The 16,677-nt window shown below is 41.3% G+C and overlaps 1 protein-coding gene across 1 annotated transcript; it reads right to left on the bottom strand.

Moving 5' to 3' along the window:
- Positions 1-667: 667 nt before the first annotated feature.
- Positions 668-12,098, bottom strand: LOC140122255 (retinoic acid receptor responder protein 1-like). The gene is made up of 6 exons (XM_072142921.1): positions 11,742-12,098; positions 3,727-3,789; positions 3,158-3,332; positions 1,942-2,078; positions 934-996; positions 668-850 (listed from the first exon to the last, which is right to left on the bottom strand). The coding sequence occupies exons 1-6, from the start codon at positions 11,955-11,957 to the stop codon at positions 710-712; spliced, it is 795 nt and encodes a 264-aa protein (XP_071999022.1). The 5' UTR covers positions 11,958-12,098; the 3' UTR covers positions 668-709.
- Positions 12,099-16,677: the final 4,579 nt, after the last annotated feature.

The raw sequence follows: 16,677 nt of genomic DNA, 5'->3' as shown, positions 1-16,677 counted from the left end.
ATTATTAATATTTGTATACCTAAGGTTATGTCACCCACACAAATTCTGTAGCACCCTTCACAGAAGCAACTTCACTTAAAAGGGTTGACCACTTTACATATGTAACATATACATGGTGGTGGTATAGTGTCTACTGCCCAACGATAACATTTATATACATTTCCCAGCTGCTTTATTAATATAGTGAAAGACTGCAGACTACATGTCAGGTGACACTTGCCTCAATGTCATCCTGCAGTTAAGTGCATGTACCACCAGGGGGATGTATGCAAACAATCCTGAGGGGCTCCATAGGCGTTAATGGAGCAGGGCGCCCCTCAGGCTCATTTGCATACACTCCTTCCTCCTGGTGATAGATGTCCATTAAAGTGATGACATAGCTCTGCTTGAAATCTGAACTGAATACAAGGCTCTGCTGTCAAGATGCTCCTACCTAGCGTGGATTACATCGTGACCCGACTAAAACAAAAGGACTTATCTTCTCCAACTAGTCACATGATCACACATCATATTCATAGAACCCTATACATGGGTCATCGATTATCTGTTGAACGTACTAAAGTGGAAAAAAAAAAAAGTTTACTCAAAGTATAGTGAAAATATATTTCATGCGAGAAAAATATTAGTGACATATTGGATTTGCAAAATAAATGTAGCAGCCCTACCATACACAATATAAACTTTTATTATCGAATATGAAAAATATTTTTTATTTAAAATTTCCAAAGGAAGTTGATCCATCTTCGGTCCTGTATCCAGATCCATTTTCCGAATCCTCGGTGCAGCTATAATCCACTTTGGGTGGTTTTCCAGGAATCCAGACAACGTGAACACTACAGGACACCATGCCCTGGACGTAGATACATGCACAGTTAGTGTAAGAAATATGATGGAGCCATTTCATGCATTACATAGTATTAGATGGTCACTCACCTCAGAGGGCCTTTCATAAAGATAAAGGTCATAGTCAAAAGCAATAAAATTATCCTTTCGGAGCTGCGGACAGAGGACATTATTAGAGGTTATTTAGTAAGTGGCCCTGTTCATTGCATTATTTAGGTGGGTTCTGGCACTTTCCCTTCAGACTGTTAGAAAGATATGTGAACTTTTTGGCATCCGTTTTACATCCAGCATTTGACAGATTATTTCTCATATTCAGGGCATAAGTTGTGGGGCCAGACAGTCTTTTTTCATAAAAATTTGCCCACATTTCACCGTAACATATTTCTGTTTTAATATAACAAATATCTAGTTAGCTTTAAAAAATTCCCCCATTGACCTATGAGATATTAATAAAGAGGACAATATACCTCTGCCATATGCCCAGTTCACACCTGCATTTGGGGGGGGGGGGGGGGGAGATTCGTTACACTTTGTTTAGGAGAATGTAAGGGAAATAAAAACAGATGATGAATGTAAAGTATCCTTTTAAAGAGGACCTGTCACCAGAAATAGTCCCTCTAGAATCACTTACTAAAGTAAGCAGCTCCCTAGCACTACCCCAGGTATAGTAGTGTTAAATCGATAGCTTTAAATCGGAACACACCGATAATCTAGGAAACACTGCAGTTTACAGTGGTCTGGCGTATTCATGAGGGGGCGGTACGAGGTGGCCTGGCAGTCACCGCCGATATCAGGTGTGGGAGGGGCGGTCTGGTGAAGAATCAGAAGAGAGGGAGCGCCTCGGACCGCCCCCTCATGAATACGCTGAACCGCTGTAAGCATGGTCCAGCGTTCTGAGCACTATGTAGTATGTTCCGATAAAACTAGCGATTTAACACTGCTACATCTGGGGTAGTTCTAGGAAGCTGCTTACTTTAGTAAGTGCTCCTAGAGGGATTATGTCAGATGACAGGTCCCCTTTAACATCAATGCACGGAAAGCTACCTTCGGCTAAGCTTCCATTACTAATAATAACAGTAAATGTAAGAATCGTCTTACCACTTGCTTTACAGATTTAATTTGAGCCATATTGTATTCATGACCCTCTGCTGTCTTGTCCCAGATAACGTAGCTTGTTCCCAAACGAGCCAAGTGCCACACAGGTTCTAGCTGTGGTTCAATGTATCCAAAGCTATCTAAGAAAGTACAGGAGAGAGATGGCATCATGACTCAAATAAGAAGAGAAAAGTTCATTCAAAAGTAAGATGTTCAACTCATTGTCTGTAATTTTAACCATCCCATCCCTCCACTGGCTTTTTAAAAAATTTTGGTGACTTTTTGGGCGAATTCTTGCATACTGGGTGCAGATTATGCCATAGTCTTAAAGGGGTTTGCCTATGAAGTTCAAATTATAACCCTGTTTGTACAATAAAGACCATTTTTAATACCTTGCTTTACAATGTTACTCAGTTTATTGCCGTTTTAGCTCCCATCACTCCCTACGCTGGTCAGTGCAAAATTCCAGTGTGGACAGGGACTCGAAATAGACACATTAGGATCCCTGTGTGCTGACAATGTGGTTAGATTATCAGGGTACAGGTTTATGTACACATTTAGCTTCAGTACATTCTACTAACATCTGACACATAGAAAGAGCAAAGCTGAACGTGTCATTGTGTGTTATATCCATCTCCTGGATCTCATCATTTCTAATCTAACTCAGCTATAACACACAGTCAGCTCTGCTATATGCCTCCTTCCCCTGCTATAAAGATCTTACATGTAGCTTGTAGAGCAAGTCTGTGCATCTGTGAGCTCAGCTTGTAATGGAGGGCGAAGGGGCAAAGATCACACTGAATGGAGCAGATAGCACAAGCAATTCATGAGAGGATTCTGCTATGGCCAAGTATAATCAGAAGATTACAGGGCAACCAAAATTGTGTACACCAGGACTGATAGAAACAGGTTGGAATATCTGTGAAATGCTGTATTTTTGTGAATAACAGTAAATTAGAGAATGTGTTATTTTGTTATCCTGAGTATATTTAAGAATCTTATCTTCGTGGGAATACCCCCTTTAAAAAAGGTAGCCGTTTGGTTTGTCAAAAAACCTGCAAAAACAAAACACACACATCACAATGGCAAATTGAATAAAATACATAGCGCTGCTAAAGTATCCCAACATCAGGCAACTTTAAAAAGTTGCAAAACAGAACAAATGATACACGCGTCCCTAGAAGTTTAATCCTACTAGATCCTCCTTTAAAGGGCTCACCAGGGATGTTTTCGCCAGTGATAGGTATAGTCTGGGACCTCATGAGTGTGTAGAAGTTGTAGTCATCATCACTGGCTTGCTTCTGGATCATGGCACTGGAACAGTTGACGTTAATGGCTGGTCGAGGTTTCGCTTCTTGAAAGAAAACGGTTGCTGCGCAAAGTCCTACATTTTCCTATGGAATACACAAAAATAAGTGAACTTGATTAATCTATTTTTAATTAGGCATAGCCATCCCCAAATCTCCTATTACAAAGTAATATGAAGTCATGAGCGCTGTAGTCAGGCCTGGCTTATCCCCTATACCACTGACCATGAGCTCCAAATAAGTACTAACTTGCCCAATCTAGGCCCACTTACATAGTGGTGGGTGCCCGAAGCAGAAATATCCCAGTAGGGGTCAAGGAAGGTACAATTGTAAAAGCAGCAACACCGAATCGAGTGTTCTCTTTACTCATCAGACAAAGACCAAGTGTCGAAACGCTGCATGTATTTATGATGAATAAAGCTAACACTTGATTCACTGGATTGCAACACAAGGGTGCTGCCTTTTCTCAATACTAGCTTACCATGGTTTGAGAGACCCGAGCAGTAAATTCCACATAATATTTGCGTCCAATTTCAGGAACAACCTAATAAAAGAGAAAGTGAAAATTAAAGAAAAAACAAAACGCAAACAACAACACAGTAAAGGCCATGCATTTATGAGAGTACAATGACATTCTTTTCACAAGTTATACAATATATTTACAAAATGTGTTTAGGATACAACCTTTATTATAGTATAGACCTGCATTTATAACAACTTTTCAGGTTTAAAAGGAAACTTGCTACCGACATATCAAACCACTACCAGTATGTTGTCAAGCAGATTAACACCTTCTATATCAGGTTTCTTACATGGCCGGGTGGTGGCATCATCCAGAACCCCAAACAACTGCGTGCAGGCGAGAGATGGGGTGAGCAGCGAGCTTCCGGCGCCGTATGACAGAAAAATATAGGGCATGTCCTATATTATTATGTGCATGGTCACGGTGTGGTGAGACAACCTGTGCCCATACTGTGACTGGGCACCCTTGGGGACAGATATATCCGTTCACGTGCATGGAGCCTTAGACTGCTTCTCCTGGTGCGATATCATTCACCAGGCTTCAGGAAAGCTAGTTAGGAGGTCCCTGGATGCAGGACCTTATTGTTAAGGGGAGACCTTGTAAAATAAAGTCATTTTATTGAAACAGGATCTGGAAGGTGTTAAGATGCTTGACAACATATCGCTTGTGGTTTATTAGGTCCGTTTCTGCTGACAGGTTCCCTATGAGAGCTGCAACCTATTTTGCCATTTCATTTTAGCTAACTATCCGCTTTCTTATCGAGCCATGGGGGGACCCTATCGATGCCTCATTTATTGGTGCACCGTGTATTTTAGGTATACTTTTTATCTGAAAAGTTCTGTCTGCAGTTTCAGACTTTTACTCGAGAAGGGAGATTGGGAAGCAGAGTGAAATTTAGTAAGCTCCGTTTCTGCAGCACTAAGGAAAAATATAATACACCGGAGCAGATATTATATGTTATCATGCAGGTAACAGATGGTCAGGTACAGTTCTACCAATCACTTCATAATTTATATAGAATACAACGAGGTGAGTGACCTGCAAAGTATAGAGGTCACTGCCGTGACAAGGGATCGGTGGCCCGTCCCAGTCATACCGAAGCTGCAGTACCAGAACAGGGACAGATGAGAAAAGCAAGGTTATTTTACTTTCTACAACACAAAGCTGCATGAATACTGACGGACACAAAGGCTGGTTTTATAAAAAGGATTAGAAATCGGAAATAACCTTTTCCTGTTTTCTTTAAACATGAAGATGAAGATTTTTTTAAGGCATATTTTGGCATATACACACCCCAGAACTGGGAGGGGACTCTAGAGAACAAAGATATATGTACAGTCAGATTTTTAGCAGGGTAAAGGTTACTAAAACTTGTAACCAAATTATTTTTTTTGGTTCACATCTGCATCTATAGGATAAATAGTCTATTGAGTTTTTTTTTTTTACTCCCAGCCTCTCGTCAGTTTATTATGTTCCCCTTTTTTTTTTTACATGATCAAGTCTTATCATCCTAGGAGCCCCACACTACCTTCTCAATTTTTTTTCTTGGGCTCAGTTTCTATTTACACCCGCATTGGAAGCTTCATTAGGAGCCTCTACCACAAACTATTAAAAGGCCAGACAAATACAAAATCGTCAGGATCAATAAGATTAGCATGGATTTTTTTTATTTATTTATTTATTTTTTTTATATATATTTAAGGTTTTTCAATAGCTCATTTGTCTGAAGGGCTTGGTCACTGCTTATACCATGCGCCATTACTGCCTTAATAATAATCCCTGAATGTTCAGGTGATTCAGCATTCTTGATACTTACATTTGTGCTCTATTTAGACACTCATGCTTTGTTTACATGTCTGAGCACTGATGAAAAGGAGGAGCTGCAGCAGCAGATTATGACGTATCCTGCTCTACACTCTCCCCGTGGCGGTCAGCGAGATGGACAGTGATGTCGAATGGAAGAGATTGATTGAAAAGTGGGCAACCCCTTTAACGTATGTTCGTATACACTTTACCCTGTGCACTTCTGTAATTACTTTTTTTTTTTTAATGATTCTTCAATGACGACAGGTTCCAATAGGCTACTTCTTGTTCATTATAAAAATGCCTCAAAATCCAGATTTCAGTGATTTATAAGATTATATTTTACATGACCTGTGGCTTCTAGCGAGTCCCCGGGGTGGAGCGGGAACGACTCACTAGAAGCTATCGGCAGGGAGGCGGAACAGTTGAAAATTCAGTAACCATCGTTTCATCGATTCTTCCATCCTCCGCAATCCTGGCCCTCCCACCCTCTCCCTCGGTCTCCCAGGGGAAACAAGGGAAATAAACAAAATGGATATTTGATGTAGTTCTTTTCTGTGACCTCAAAGAGAAAATCCCTCAAATCATTCATGCAGTTGGTTTCCTAGAAAGAAGATATGGCAGTAGATCCAATTACTTCTCCTGTGATATCGGTCGCCATGACTCAGAACTGATTGATGTATGCACAGAGCGTTCTCTGCTATGACGACTGCTTACAGATAAATCCCAAACCTAGACACAGCTGAGAAACATTTCCGAGAGCCTGGGAGACCGAATCCCCTGGTTACGTCTTACTCTACTGACTTAAGGTTTAATCCATGTCAAAGTCATAGATTTACATGAAGATACGGCCATTGTTATCACACAGATGTTCACAAAATTGAAAAAACGTGTTGCTTTTGTATAGGATAGAAGAAATGCTGGATGACTGGAGGCTCATAGAAATAAAATATCATCAAAACTAATAAAATCTGCATGAAGTTTAGATTATACTTTTGTAAAGTTCTGGGCCACTAAAAGAAAAAAAGCATGGAGCTATAATACATGAAAGGAACCTGCCACCGGGTTCATCAAAATGATCCTTATAAACCAGGGACTTGCTTAACTTACTCCAAGATGCAGGCACTGTGACTGGGGTAATCTTATTTGTTGTCCATGGCCTCCTTCCTTCTAAAAATCTACTTTTAAAGTTATGGTAATGAGTCTGAAGTGCTATTGGAGGGGTGGGAGTGTTACCATAGCCCCATCAGTTCTTAAGCTTCACAGGCTGTTACAATGTCTCCCCCTCTGTTCCATTGGCACTTTCCCCTTCCTCTGCCTGATGTAATCTTACACAGTGGAAGGGTGAGATGTCCACAGCAAGGAGGAGCTCTGGTAACATCAGCCCTTTGACTTATTTACATAATTTTAAAAGGGGATTTTAGCAGGAGACAAATATAAGAAGATTACCACAGTCACATTCCCTGGATCTGGGAGCAAATGCAACATTATCATGCAGGATTTTGATGGTAAAAAGTCTGCTCTCTTGTGCGAGATACAAGGTACAACCTCAGAAGTTTGCCTCAGATTGCTGTCTGTTTGTGGTTTCTTGAAAAACTAAAAAGACAAAAAGCTAAAGCGTTTCTATCAACATAAATTATACTTGCCAAAAATCTCCAAAAATCAGGGGAGACCTCCCACATTCCTGTAAAAGCAGACACAAATCCAGAGCTTGGCAGGATACTCCATCATCCTCCCAGCTCATGCTAACTTTATACAAGATTTTGGCAATTTATGAACTGCATATATAGTGCCCACATCTCAGTTATTGGAGTGCCATGTACCTGAGAGCGGGCATAGTACACACACCAACCAAAGAAGGGCAATTCTTAACAATGAAGGAAAAATAAACCCAAAGGAATACACAAATAAACAGCACCCCATTGTCACCCACTCCCACATTTCAAGATGTTGGAATGTATAACCATATTTGTACCCAAACCAATGGCTAAAAGCTACAGAAGTACATTGCAGCAGCTGTCAGTCATGTTGGAGGGGAGGGGGGGGGTTAAAATAGGAGCACCCTATAAATAAAACTAAATGGGAAACAAAAAATATGAAAACATTAGCTGAAAACAGGTGTACAAAACAGAAAAAAAAGCAAAGAGATTTTATTCCGAATAACTGAACACCCAATTTTCTCCTCGTGTGCACGTGGCTGACCATGTGCTGCCAGCTTCTGGAGAAAGAAGAACATTTGGGAAACATAAATGTGTTATGACTGGAGGGTAGGATAACAATTCAGAAACACATACCAGTCCTTGCAATGAAGACGCAGACAAGTTATTGGGACAGTGACCTTTCTGCAGGAACAAGAACGAGTCTCATGTGTCCTTTTTTTTTTTATCTGGGGCTTGTGTTGACAGATCGTCTCGCAGCGTGGGCTACCGACAATCCTTCCCTTTATTGGAACATTCTGCACCAAATGTCATCCTAATAAATCACTGCAGAGAATATGTTACTCTAGGACAGGAATATATAACTTTATCCCACTTATTCACTGCCCGACAGTCATGAAAGAGCACAACCACTAAAACCGATCAGCCATGCAATAACTTTCAGGCATGTGTGGATCATTTACCTGGATGTTGGCAGCAATGCTAAAAAATATAAATTGAAAAGTAAACTAAACTTATTATTAAACTTACACCTCATGCTTTTGACAGTGAGAGGAAGGGGATGTTATCACATCAGGATAAGCCATCAATAGTAGAGGGGACCCCCAGAATCAGCTCTCTGAAGCGTTTTGTTATGTAGCAGAACCAGGCACACATTGCATTGGCCAAAAGCACAGCATTGTACTGGCCAGGACCATAGCGCTGTTAACGAACAAATACATCGGCTGGTGGTGAGGTGGTGTATGGAGAGAGCTCATGGACCGAGCCCCCTCTATACACATCGGGTGTCAGCTCGGTTATACAGCCAACACCTGCCGGTAACTGCTGCTGTCAGTGGATGCCAATCAGCTGCATATTTGGCATCTTCTGTTACAGTCTGCCAGAGACAGTCTGTAACAGAGAAGCAGTATATTCACAATTTATAATGCAGTAGTAATCACACAACTTGTCCCTGAAAGGGTCTACCACCTCCCAATTCATCCACAAGTAAACAGGATTATGTATGACATGGACAAGCCAGCTTTCCAGACATACATTTCCCAGTGGCTTCTCATATTAAAGACAATGGGGGACTTTTATCAGGACTTGTACAGCAAAATAACTGCCATACAAGTGCTGAAATAATTGCAAACCGCCATTTCCGCATAATTCTGCCATGCCCTGCCTTGGGAGGAGGAGGTGTCGACTGCTGGGACCACCCACTAATCACAAGAATGGATGTTATGGCAGGACAAGAATGCATCCTGACCATTCATCCAATACTCCATGCATTTGTAGGATTTACCAGACCAAATCTAGACTCCCTGAAATAAGTAAGTCTTCCCATGTTCAGCGATTCTAGATTTGGTCCAGTAAATCCAATAAACATCCCCCCCCCCCCCCAACCTCCTGCACGCAAATCTACACCAGGTCGACCAGGTTTTGCAAAAGAACACTCCCTGTGCCTGCCCCCTCCACCAGCCGCTGCGCCCACATGGCGTGGAGGTGGCGTATTCATGATTTTAATTGCAAATTCTTGTCATTATTCCACTGCTTCTACGCCAGAAAACTCATATTGAGTTTCGGTTATCAGCTACCACAGTAAATTATTCCGGCCACGGCAGAAATCAGACTCAATTCAACTTTTGCATATAATGACATCATTATGGTACGGTTCCCTAAACATGCCGATGAGAAGACCTGGCACCCAATGACACGGCTGCATTGTGTCCAAATATTTATTCTTTTGTAATAGAAGAAGCAAATCATTTGGTTAAGTAGAACCGTGCAGTCCAAAGCTGGACAATCCAACACAAGACCAATTGACTTTTTGTTATGGCAACCCTTCAAGTATGCAATGACTGCTATAGCAACCGGCTAGTTTGTCATTACTTTGCAGCTTTTTATTTTATGCTAATAAGAGGATTGTGCTTTTAAGACAGCTAATACAAAGGAAGCCAGAGAAATACTGATGGGGAATCCACAACAGGTCCTGCAGCTTTAAGGCCAAGTGTACACATGATGCAGATTCTTGGCCAAAAATCCAAGAATTCACAGGAAATGGAAAAAAGTGGAGAATTTTGAAATTTACAGCTTGTCCTTTATTCATCGAAATCTGAGGGAACCAGTTGACATAAATAAAAACCAGAAAAGATATATATAAAGATAAAAAGTAGTATAGAAAAACTTGTGAGAACGCCAATGCAGGGGACTGGAAATAGTCATCTTAAAAATGAATAAAATAAAAATTAACAAATATTTTAATAGTGCTATCTGGATTGATTTCACCCCCCCCTCCCCCGGATTTTTGCAATACAGGTGGTCCCCTACTTAAGGACACCCGACTTACAGACAACCCATAGTTACAGACAGACCCCTCTGCCCACTGTGACCTCTGGTGAAGCTCTCTGGATGCTTTAAAATAGTCCCAGATTGCAATAATTAGCTTAAAATTGTCTGCAATGAAGCTTTATTGATAATTCTTGGTCCTATTACGGCAAAAAAATTTGAAACTCCAATTGTCACTGGGGCAAAAAAAATAAATTGTCGGGAACTACAATGATAAAATATACAGTTTCGACTTACATACAAATTCAACTTAAGAACAAACCTACAGTCCCTATCTTGTATGTAACCCGGGGACTGCCTGTATACCGGTAATTGTTTAGAATGTGTTTGCACTAGATATTTTTCACATTTTTATGAATTGTGTATTTTCATACTTATATAGAAAAGAGCTATACAGGCAATTTTGTAGCAATATCACATATTTGGCTTTGATTGCTGGAGAGTTTACAATTGTAACACAAGTCGTTGGGGGAGATCTATCAGAAGTGTCAGAACAAAGCTGTGACAGTTGCTCATGGCAACCAATCACAACTCAGTCGTTTATTTTTTTGAAAACTGAGCTCCGATTGGCTGCCATGAGCATCTAGAATAGTTTTACTATGATAAAGAATAAGAATTTTATTGACTGCAGAAAATTGGAATCTGTGGAAGAGGCTCGGGAAAGATGTAGATTTGTTAAAAAGCACATAGAAAACAAATACATTTTTTTTTTTCACCTGTGATGGAAGCCCCATAGACCTCATTGTAAGCAATAAAAGCTCCAAGGATAACCACAGTCCATGTTCACACGCTGCACTTCAATTGCATTTAAAAAGCGAGAGGAGGAGTAACTCCCAAACACAGACGTATTTACACCTAAAACGCATGCATTGCGGATGCACCAGCCAAACACAAGCATTTAGATGTGACTACATCTGCGTTTGGGAGTTACTCTGCCACTATTCGTTTCAAAACACACATCAAGTGAAAGGTGTGAACACGGCCATAGTATCCATTATGGTTTTCAAGGTGCTCAGATATTATTCCTGGCCAAGCACTCATCCACATTTCACACAAACTAGAACACTTAGGCCACACTATGCTGCATTGAGAGTACAGTAGAGATTATAATGATCCAATTGCAACACATGACACAACTTTTGCTCACAAAAGAAACTTGAATTACAAAAAAAAAAAAAAAAAAAAAAAAACCATATACCTCACAAGTTTTTTTTTGGGTCACATATTCCAAATACCCGGCACAGACCTCAATCATACGCTTTTCAAGTCCTAAATCAAAGTAGTCTGGCTGCATTGACATGTTGTGGATGAAAATGCATTGTACATTCAGGTTTGGAGCTGGTGTTTGCAGGTGAAACCCGTTTAACAAATGCGATGAAGCTGCAGGGACGCTGAATGCAGGGCTTTTCCATGCTGCATATTATATGCGGTGGAACATTACCTGTATGAGACCCCAGATGAAGGACCCTTCAGCCCTACACTACATGTGCTACTCAGTCTATAGGTTTCTGTACAGAATGAAGGAAAACGGAGTGGTAACAAATCCCAGCTTCTTATCAATAGCAAGAAGCTGAAACACATCAGGTGCCTCCAGTTCTAGGGGTTTGCCCCATTTCTCCAGTCTAGCATCATTATACATGGACATCAGCAGGGTTGCCACATAAGATGCCATGCTGGGTCACCTACCTTCAGGGTGGCTTTATTGACCTGAGCCACCTCCAGCAGTTGGTGCAGGGAGCCGGACAGGTAGTTGTGGTAGGTGATGGCCAGTCGGGCAGCCTGCCTGGCCTCTCTGTTGTTGGGGGGTATGTCTCTGGAGGACCACGACCCCGACGACACGGCGAAGGGTAGAGCTTGTAGGGCGAGGGGCAGACATGCCAGGAAAAACACTGCTGTGTGCATTGTGCCCGAGCAGTGCAGGGACGTGTGTGCTCCGTGCCCGACTCTGAGCGCTACTAATACCCGGCTGCCCCTCCTCTGTGTGGGTGTCAGTGCTGGGAAGATGGCCGCCGCCCACCAGGCTTATCTGTCAGTGCTGAGATAAGACCCCCCCGGCAGGTCCCGGCCTCACTTCCCGGCATCAGGATTATGCCTGGCCGCTCCTGCTGCTCCTCCATCTGCAGGACGCAATCGGGGCATGGGATGGTTCACACACAGCGGTTTTGGTTTCCAGGTGCAGTTTATTTGACTTAAAGTCAGGAATGGATGCAGCAGTAAGATGTATAGCAGAAAGATTAGAGTATGAAATGACTATAATCATGAAGGTAGTTACATTTTGATGTCAGTAGGGAAGTATTTGTGCATGTTTTTAGGGGATTCCAGTAAATCCTCCATCAATATCAAACATAATAAAACAGGAATATTTACATAAATCCAGACACAGTGACTGTGATAATCTTTTTATAGCTTTCTTATCCATTTTCTCCTTCCTTCTAAAATAAACGAAAATGATGCTAATGAACTAGAAGGGCTTCTGGGGATTTTACCAGATCACCTCTATCCTGCAGATTCACAGACTTTTACACTGTGTAGACACACCTCCCCTCTCCTACCCAGTGCTGAAACTTTCTCTGTGAGATTACATCATGGACAGGGAAGGGGGAAGAGCTATGGGGGGGACAGTGTAACAGCCGGTGAAGCTACACCAGCGAGGGGCTCTGGTAATGCCCCCAGAGCCATTATGTCTTATAATTCTAATTTTAAAAGTTAATTTTAGAAGGAAGAAGACCATAGATAGCAAATATAAGAAGATTACCAGTCACTGTGCCTGAATATATGAGTAAGGCCGGCGGCACACATGCGTTTTGAGCCCGTTTTTTGGGGCCGTTTTTAAGCCGTCCGTTAAAAAACACATGTGTTTTTGACCAGTTTTACCAATTAATTAAAACTGATCAAAAAACGGATGCGTTTTCAAAAACGCATTCATTTTTTAACACATGCGCTTTTTAACGGACTGCTTAAAAACAGGCCAAAAACAGGTTCAAAACGCCACGTATGCCGCCGGCCTTAAAGGGGTTCTCTGGAGGTTGAAAAACATGGCTGCAGTCTTCCAAAAACAGCACCTCACCTGACCATGGGTAGTGTGCGGTATTGCAACTAAGCTCCATTCATTTCTATACAGCTGAGCTGCAGTACTGGCAGTAACCATGGTCAGGTGTGGTGCTGTTTTTGGAAGACTGCAGCCATGTTTTTCAACCTCCTGAGAACCCCTTCAGGGCGTGTTCACACGTTGCGTTTTGGTTGCGTTTTCATTGCGTTTGAAACGCATATACAACAGCTGATGTGAGGTAATTTGCCTAATTACATTACCGTTTATGTTTGTAAACGCAATGTTAATGCATGCGTTAACAAAACGCATGCGTTAACACTTTGTTAACGCATGTGTTAGCATCGCGTTTACGATGCGTTTTGTAAACGGAAACGTTGACAGTGATGTAATTAGGCAAATCACCTCTCCTCAGCTGTTGTATATGCGTTTCAAACGCAATGAAAACGCAGGTCAAAACGCAACGTGTGAACGCGCCCTTAATGTTCGATGTTGATGGTAGATTTCCTTTTCTTTTAGAAAGAATGAGGCCATGAATAACAAATATAAGAAGATGGTCTATTATGCTTGATTTTGATGCTGGATTTAAGGAATAAAAAAAATACTATCTGGGCATTTACATTTAATTAAATTCATTTGCCCTATGTAAACATTTCTTCAATTGGATGTTAATAAAAAAAATGTTCCTGTGTGAAGATAATTTCTCATAAATGTAGTCATGTTGTCCCTTAGAAACTAGATAGCTTCCTCAGATACGACCACGTCACACTCTGGCAGTGGTGGCCAGACTTGCGCTATAGAGTCCTGCCGGACCACCAGGATTCAGCAATCGTTACCACAGGACGGCTGTGGGACCTGCAGTAACTCCCGGACATTTCATATACAAAAACTATTTGTTTCTTTGTGCAATCACTCCAGCAGAGGTGGGCGTATCCGAGGAAGCTATCTCATTTTTAAGGACCATAGGACTACATTTATGGGAAATTATCTTCACACAGACGAGAATACCCCTTTAAGGGTGCTTGGACCGTTTTTAAACGGACTGAGATAGCATGCGTTTTTGTAAGCTTAGGGTGATGCTCCACATGGCGTTTAACCCCGTAACGGAAAATCGCGCCCAAAGTCGAAAATGGCACTTTTTTCCCATTTTAAAAAAATAAAAAATTCTATAAAAAGTGATCAAAAGGTCGTACAGTCCTAGAAATGATAACATTGTAAACGTCATTAAAATCCGCAAAAACCTGCACCACCCACAGCTCCATACACCAAAGTATAAAAAAGTTATTAGCGCCAGAAGATGGCAAAATCCCCCCCCAAATTTTTGTACAGGAGGTTTTAATTTTTTTAAATGTATAAAAACATTATAAAACCTATATAAATGTGTTATCCCCGTAATCGTACCGACCCAAAGAATAAAGTAGACATGTCATTTGGGGCGTAAAGTGAAATCTGTAAAATCCAAGCCCACAAGAATACGGCACAATATGTTTTTTTTTTTACCAATTTCACTGCATTTGGAATTTTTTTCCCGCTTCCCAGTACATGGCATGGAATATTAAATACCACCATTTTGAAGTGTAATTTGTTTCGCAGAAAATAAGCTGTCACACAGCTCTGTACATGGAAACATAAAAAGTTACAGATTTTTGAGTGTGGAGAGTGAAAAATCAAAATGAAAAAGGGCTCCGGCGGGAAGGGGTTAAAGACACCATTACAATTGATCAGGGAGGGGGTAGGGAATACTGGGATTCCAGGGCTCGGACCCCCTATAGTGCCAGGCCTGTGACTAGAGTTCCAGGGACACTCACTCCAGGCAGTCTATATCATTTCCTCTCCAGTGCAGTTTTTAGATCTGATTTTATTTTATACCTTTTTCCAGACACCACGAAAAAGATGATTGCAGCCAGTGGAGAACATCCTGGAGGCAAGGCACGTCTTATTTTCTCTTTGTGTTGCCCAAGGCCTTGGTTGTTTCTCATTCTCCACATACCAAACATCTTATATGGGTTTTATGGTTCCAACAGATAACTTATTGTATGATAAAATGTTACACATTTATTTAGTATACAGGCAGTCCCCGGGTTACATACAAGATAGGGTCTGTAGGTTTGTTCTTAAGTTGAATTTGTATGTAAGTCGGAACTGTATATTTTATCATTGTAATCCCAGCCAGAACTTTTTTGGTCTCTGTGACAATTGGATTTTAAAAATGTTGGATTGTCATAAGAACCAGGATTAACAATAAAGCTTCATTACAGATGCCTGTGATAACTGTTACAGCTGTTTATTGTAGCCTAGGACTAAAGTACAATAAATTACCAATATCCAGAGGTCCGCTTGTAACTAGGGGTTGTATGTAAGTCGAGTGTTCTTAAGTAGGGGACCGCCTGTACTTGTTTCTTTTCCATATAGTATTTAACATTTCTGCTTAGTTTTTTTTTTAATTTTCAATGGATATATACCTATCCACTTATCCTGGTTATATGACGATAAAGGTCTGATACAGCTCTGATCCCTATTCTGCAACATTTTATGTCCAAATGAACATTTTTTTTATCCTCTGGCAAGAACAAATTCTTATTAAATGAAATATGTCACCAGTTTTAAACATAACAGCAGACAAAAGCTAGGTATAGTGTGTGTACATAGTAGCAGCAGGACTGTGAAAAGTGAACTTTTAATCCAGATTTACAGCTTTTGCAAGTGCTCTTGGCGGGTCTTTCAGACTGAAGAACGGTCTGCTGTTTGCAGTGGTTTGTGGGCCAGTGTGTGATGAAGCTCACACTCCCCCGTCCGGCTTCCCACGTGGTGTTTTCGTTGCGTTTTTTAAACGCATCCTAAACGCAAGTAGGAGGGGGGTCTGCCTGAAACGCATGCATTTCATTGCAAATGAATATGCGTTTTGGCTAAACCCCCTCCCACTTTCATTTAGAAAAGCAATGAAAACGGCACGTGGGGAGCCGGCCTGCTGAATACATCAGAAGCCTACAACTTCCTGATATATCTGGCGGGTGGCTGCGATGGCAGACAATGGCGCTATAACCTGTGAACTTTCAGGCCTGAATGTTGGCAGATCATAGCTAATTCCTGCTCCTAGCCGGCCCACTCTGCCATGCCCCCTTTACTTGGTGTGGAGATGGCGATAGATGGTTTTAGGAAATTGCTTTAACCATTTTACACACTTTCTGCACCTTGATAAAGAGTGCGGCATAGCCTGCATTCATACACTGCGTTTACAACACATTTAGAACATTTACAATATATTTGTAAACATGAGGTAATTAAAGTATATTAGCCTCTAATGATGGCCTCCAACAATATATAATTGATGGATTTTTCTGCTCCCTAGACCCTCTGTTATAGACTGCCAAGTATTTTGAAAGGGGTGAAAGCCATTTCTTTCCTAATATTTCTTGCAGGGCTGGTGTCAGCGCACCCCTCTGTGCCCCATCCAGGCCACCAGCTGAGTGAGCAAGCACATTGCGTTTCTGCCCTGGCCTGCGTATATTTTTAAAACCTGCAAACTTTTCTTTGCAGGTTTTTATGCAAAACTAAGCGTGACCCTTAATAAATGAG

The sequence above is a fragment of the Engystomops pustulosus genome, chromosome 3, assembly GCF_040894005.1.
Source record: "Engystomops pustulosus chromosome 3, aEngPut4.maternal, whole genome shotgun sequence".
Classification (NCBI taxonomy): Eukaryota; Metazoa; Chordata; class Amphibia; order Anura; family Leptodactylidae; genus Engystomops; species Engystomops pustulosus.
This window is presented reverse-complemented; position numbering and strand designations above follow the sequence as displayed.

Coding starts and splice junctions, on each gene's coding strand:
- LOC140122255 (XM_072142921.1), bottom strand. CDS start 11,957: ATGCACACAGCAGTGTTTTTCCTGGCATGTCTGCCCCTCGCCCTACAA. Junction 2,079..3,157: donor CACTGGCGAAAACATCCCTG/GTGAGCCCTTTA, acceptor GTACTTTCTTAG/ATAGCTTTGGATACATTGAA. Junction 851..933: donor TTTATGAAAGGCCCTCTGAG/GTGAGTGACCAT, acceptor ATCTACGTCCAG/GGCATGGTGTCCTGTAGTGT.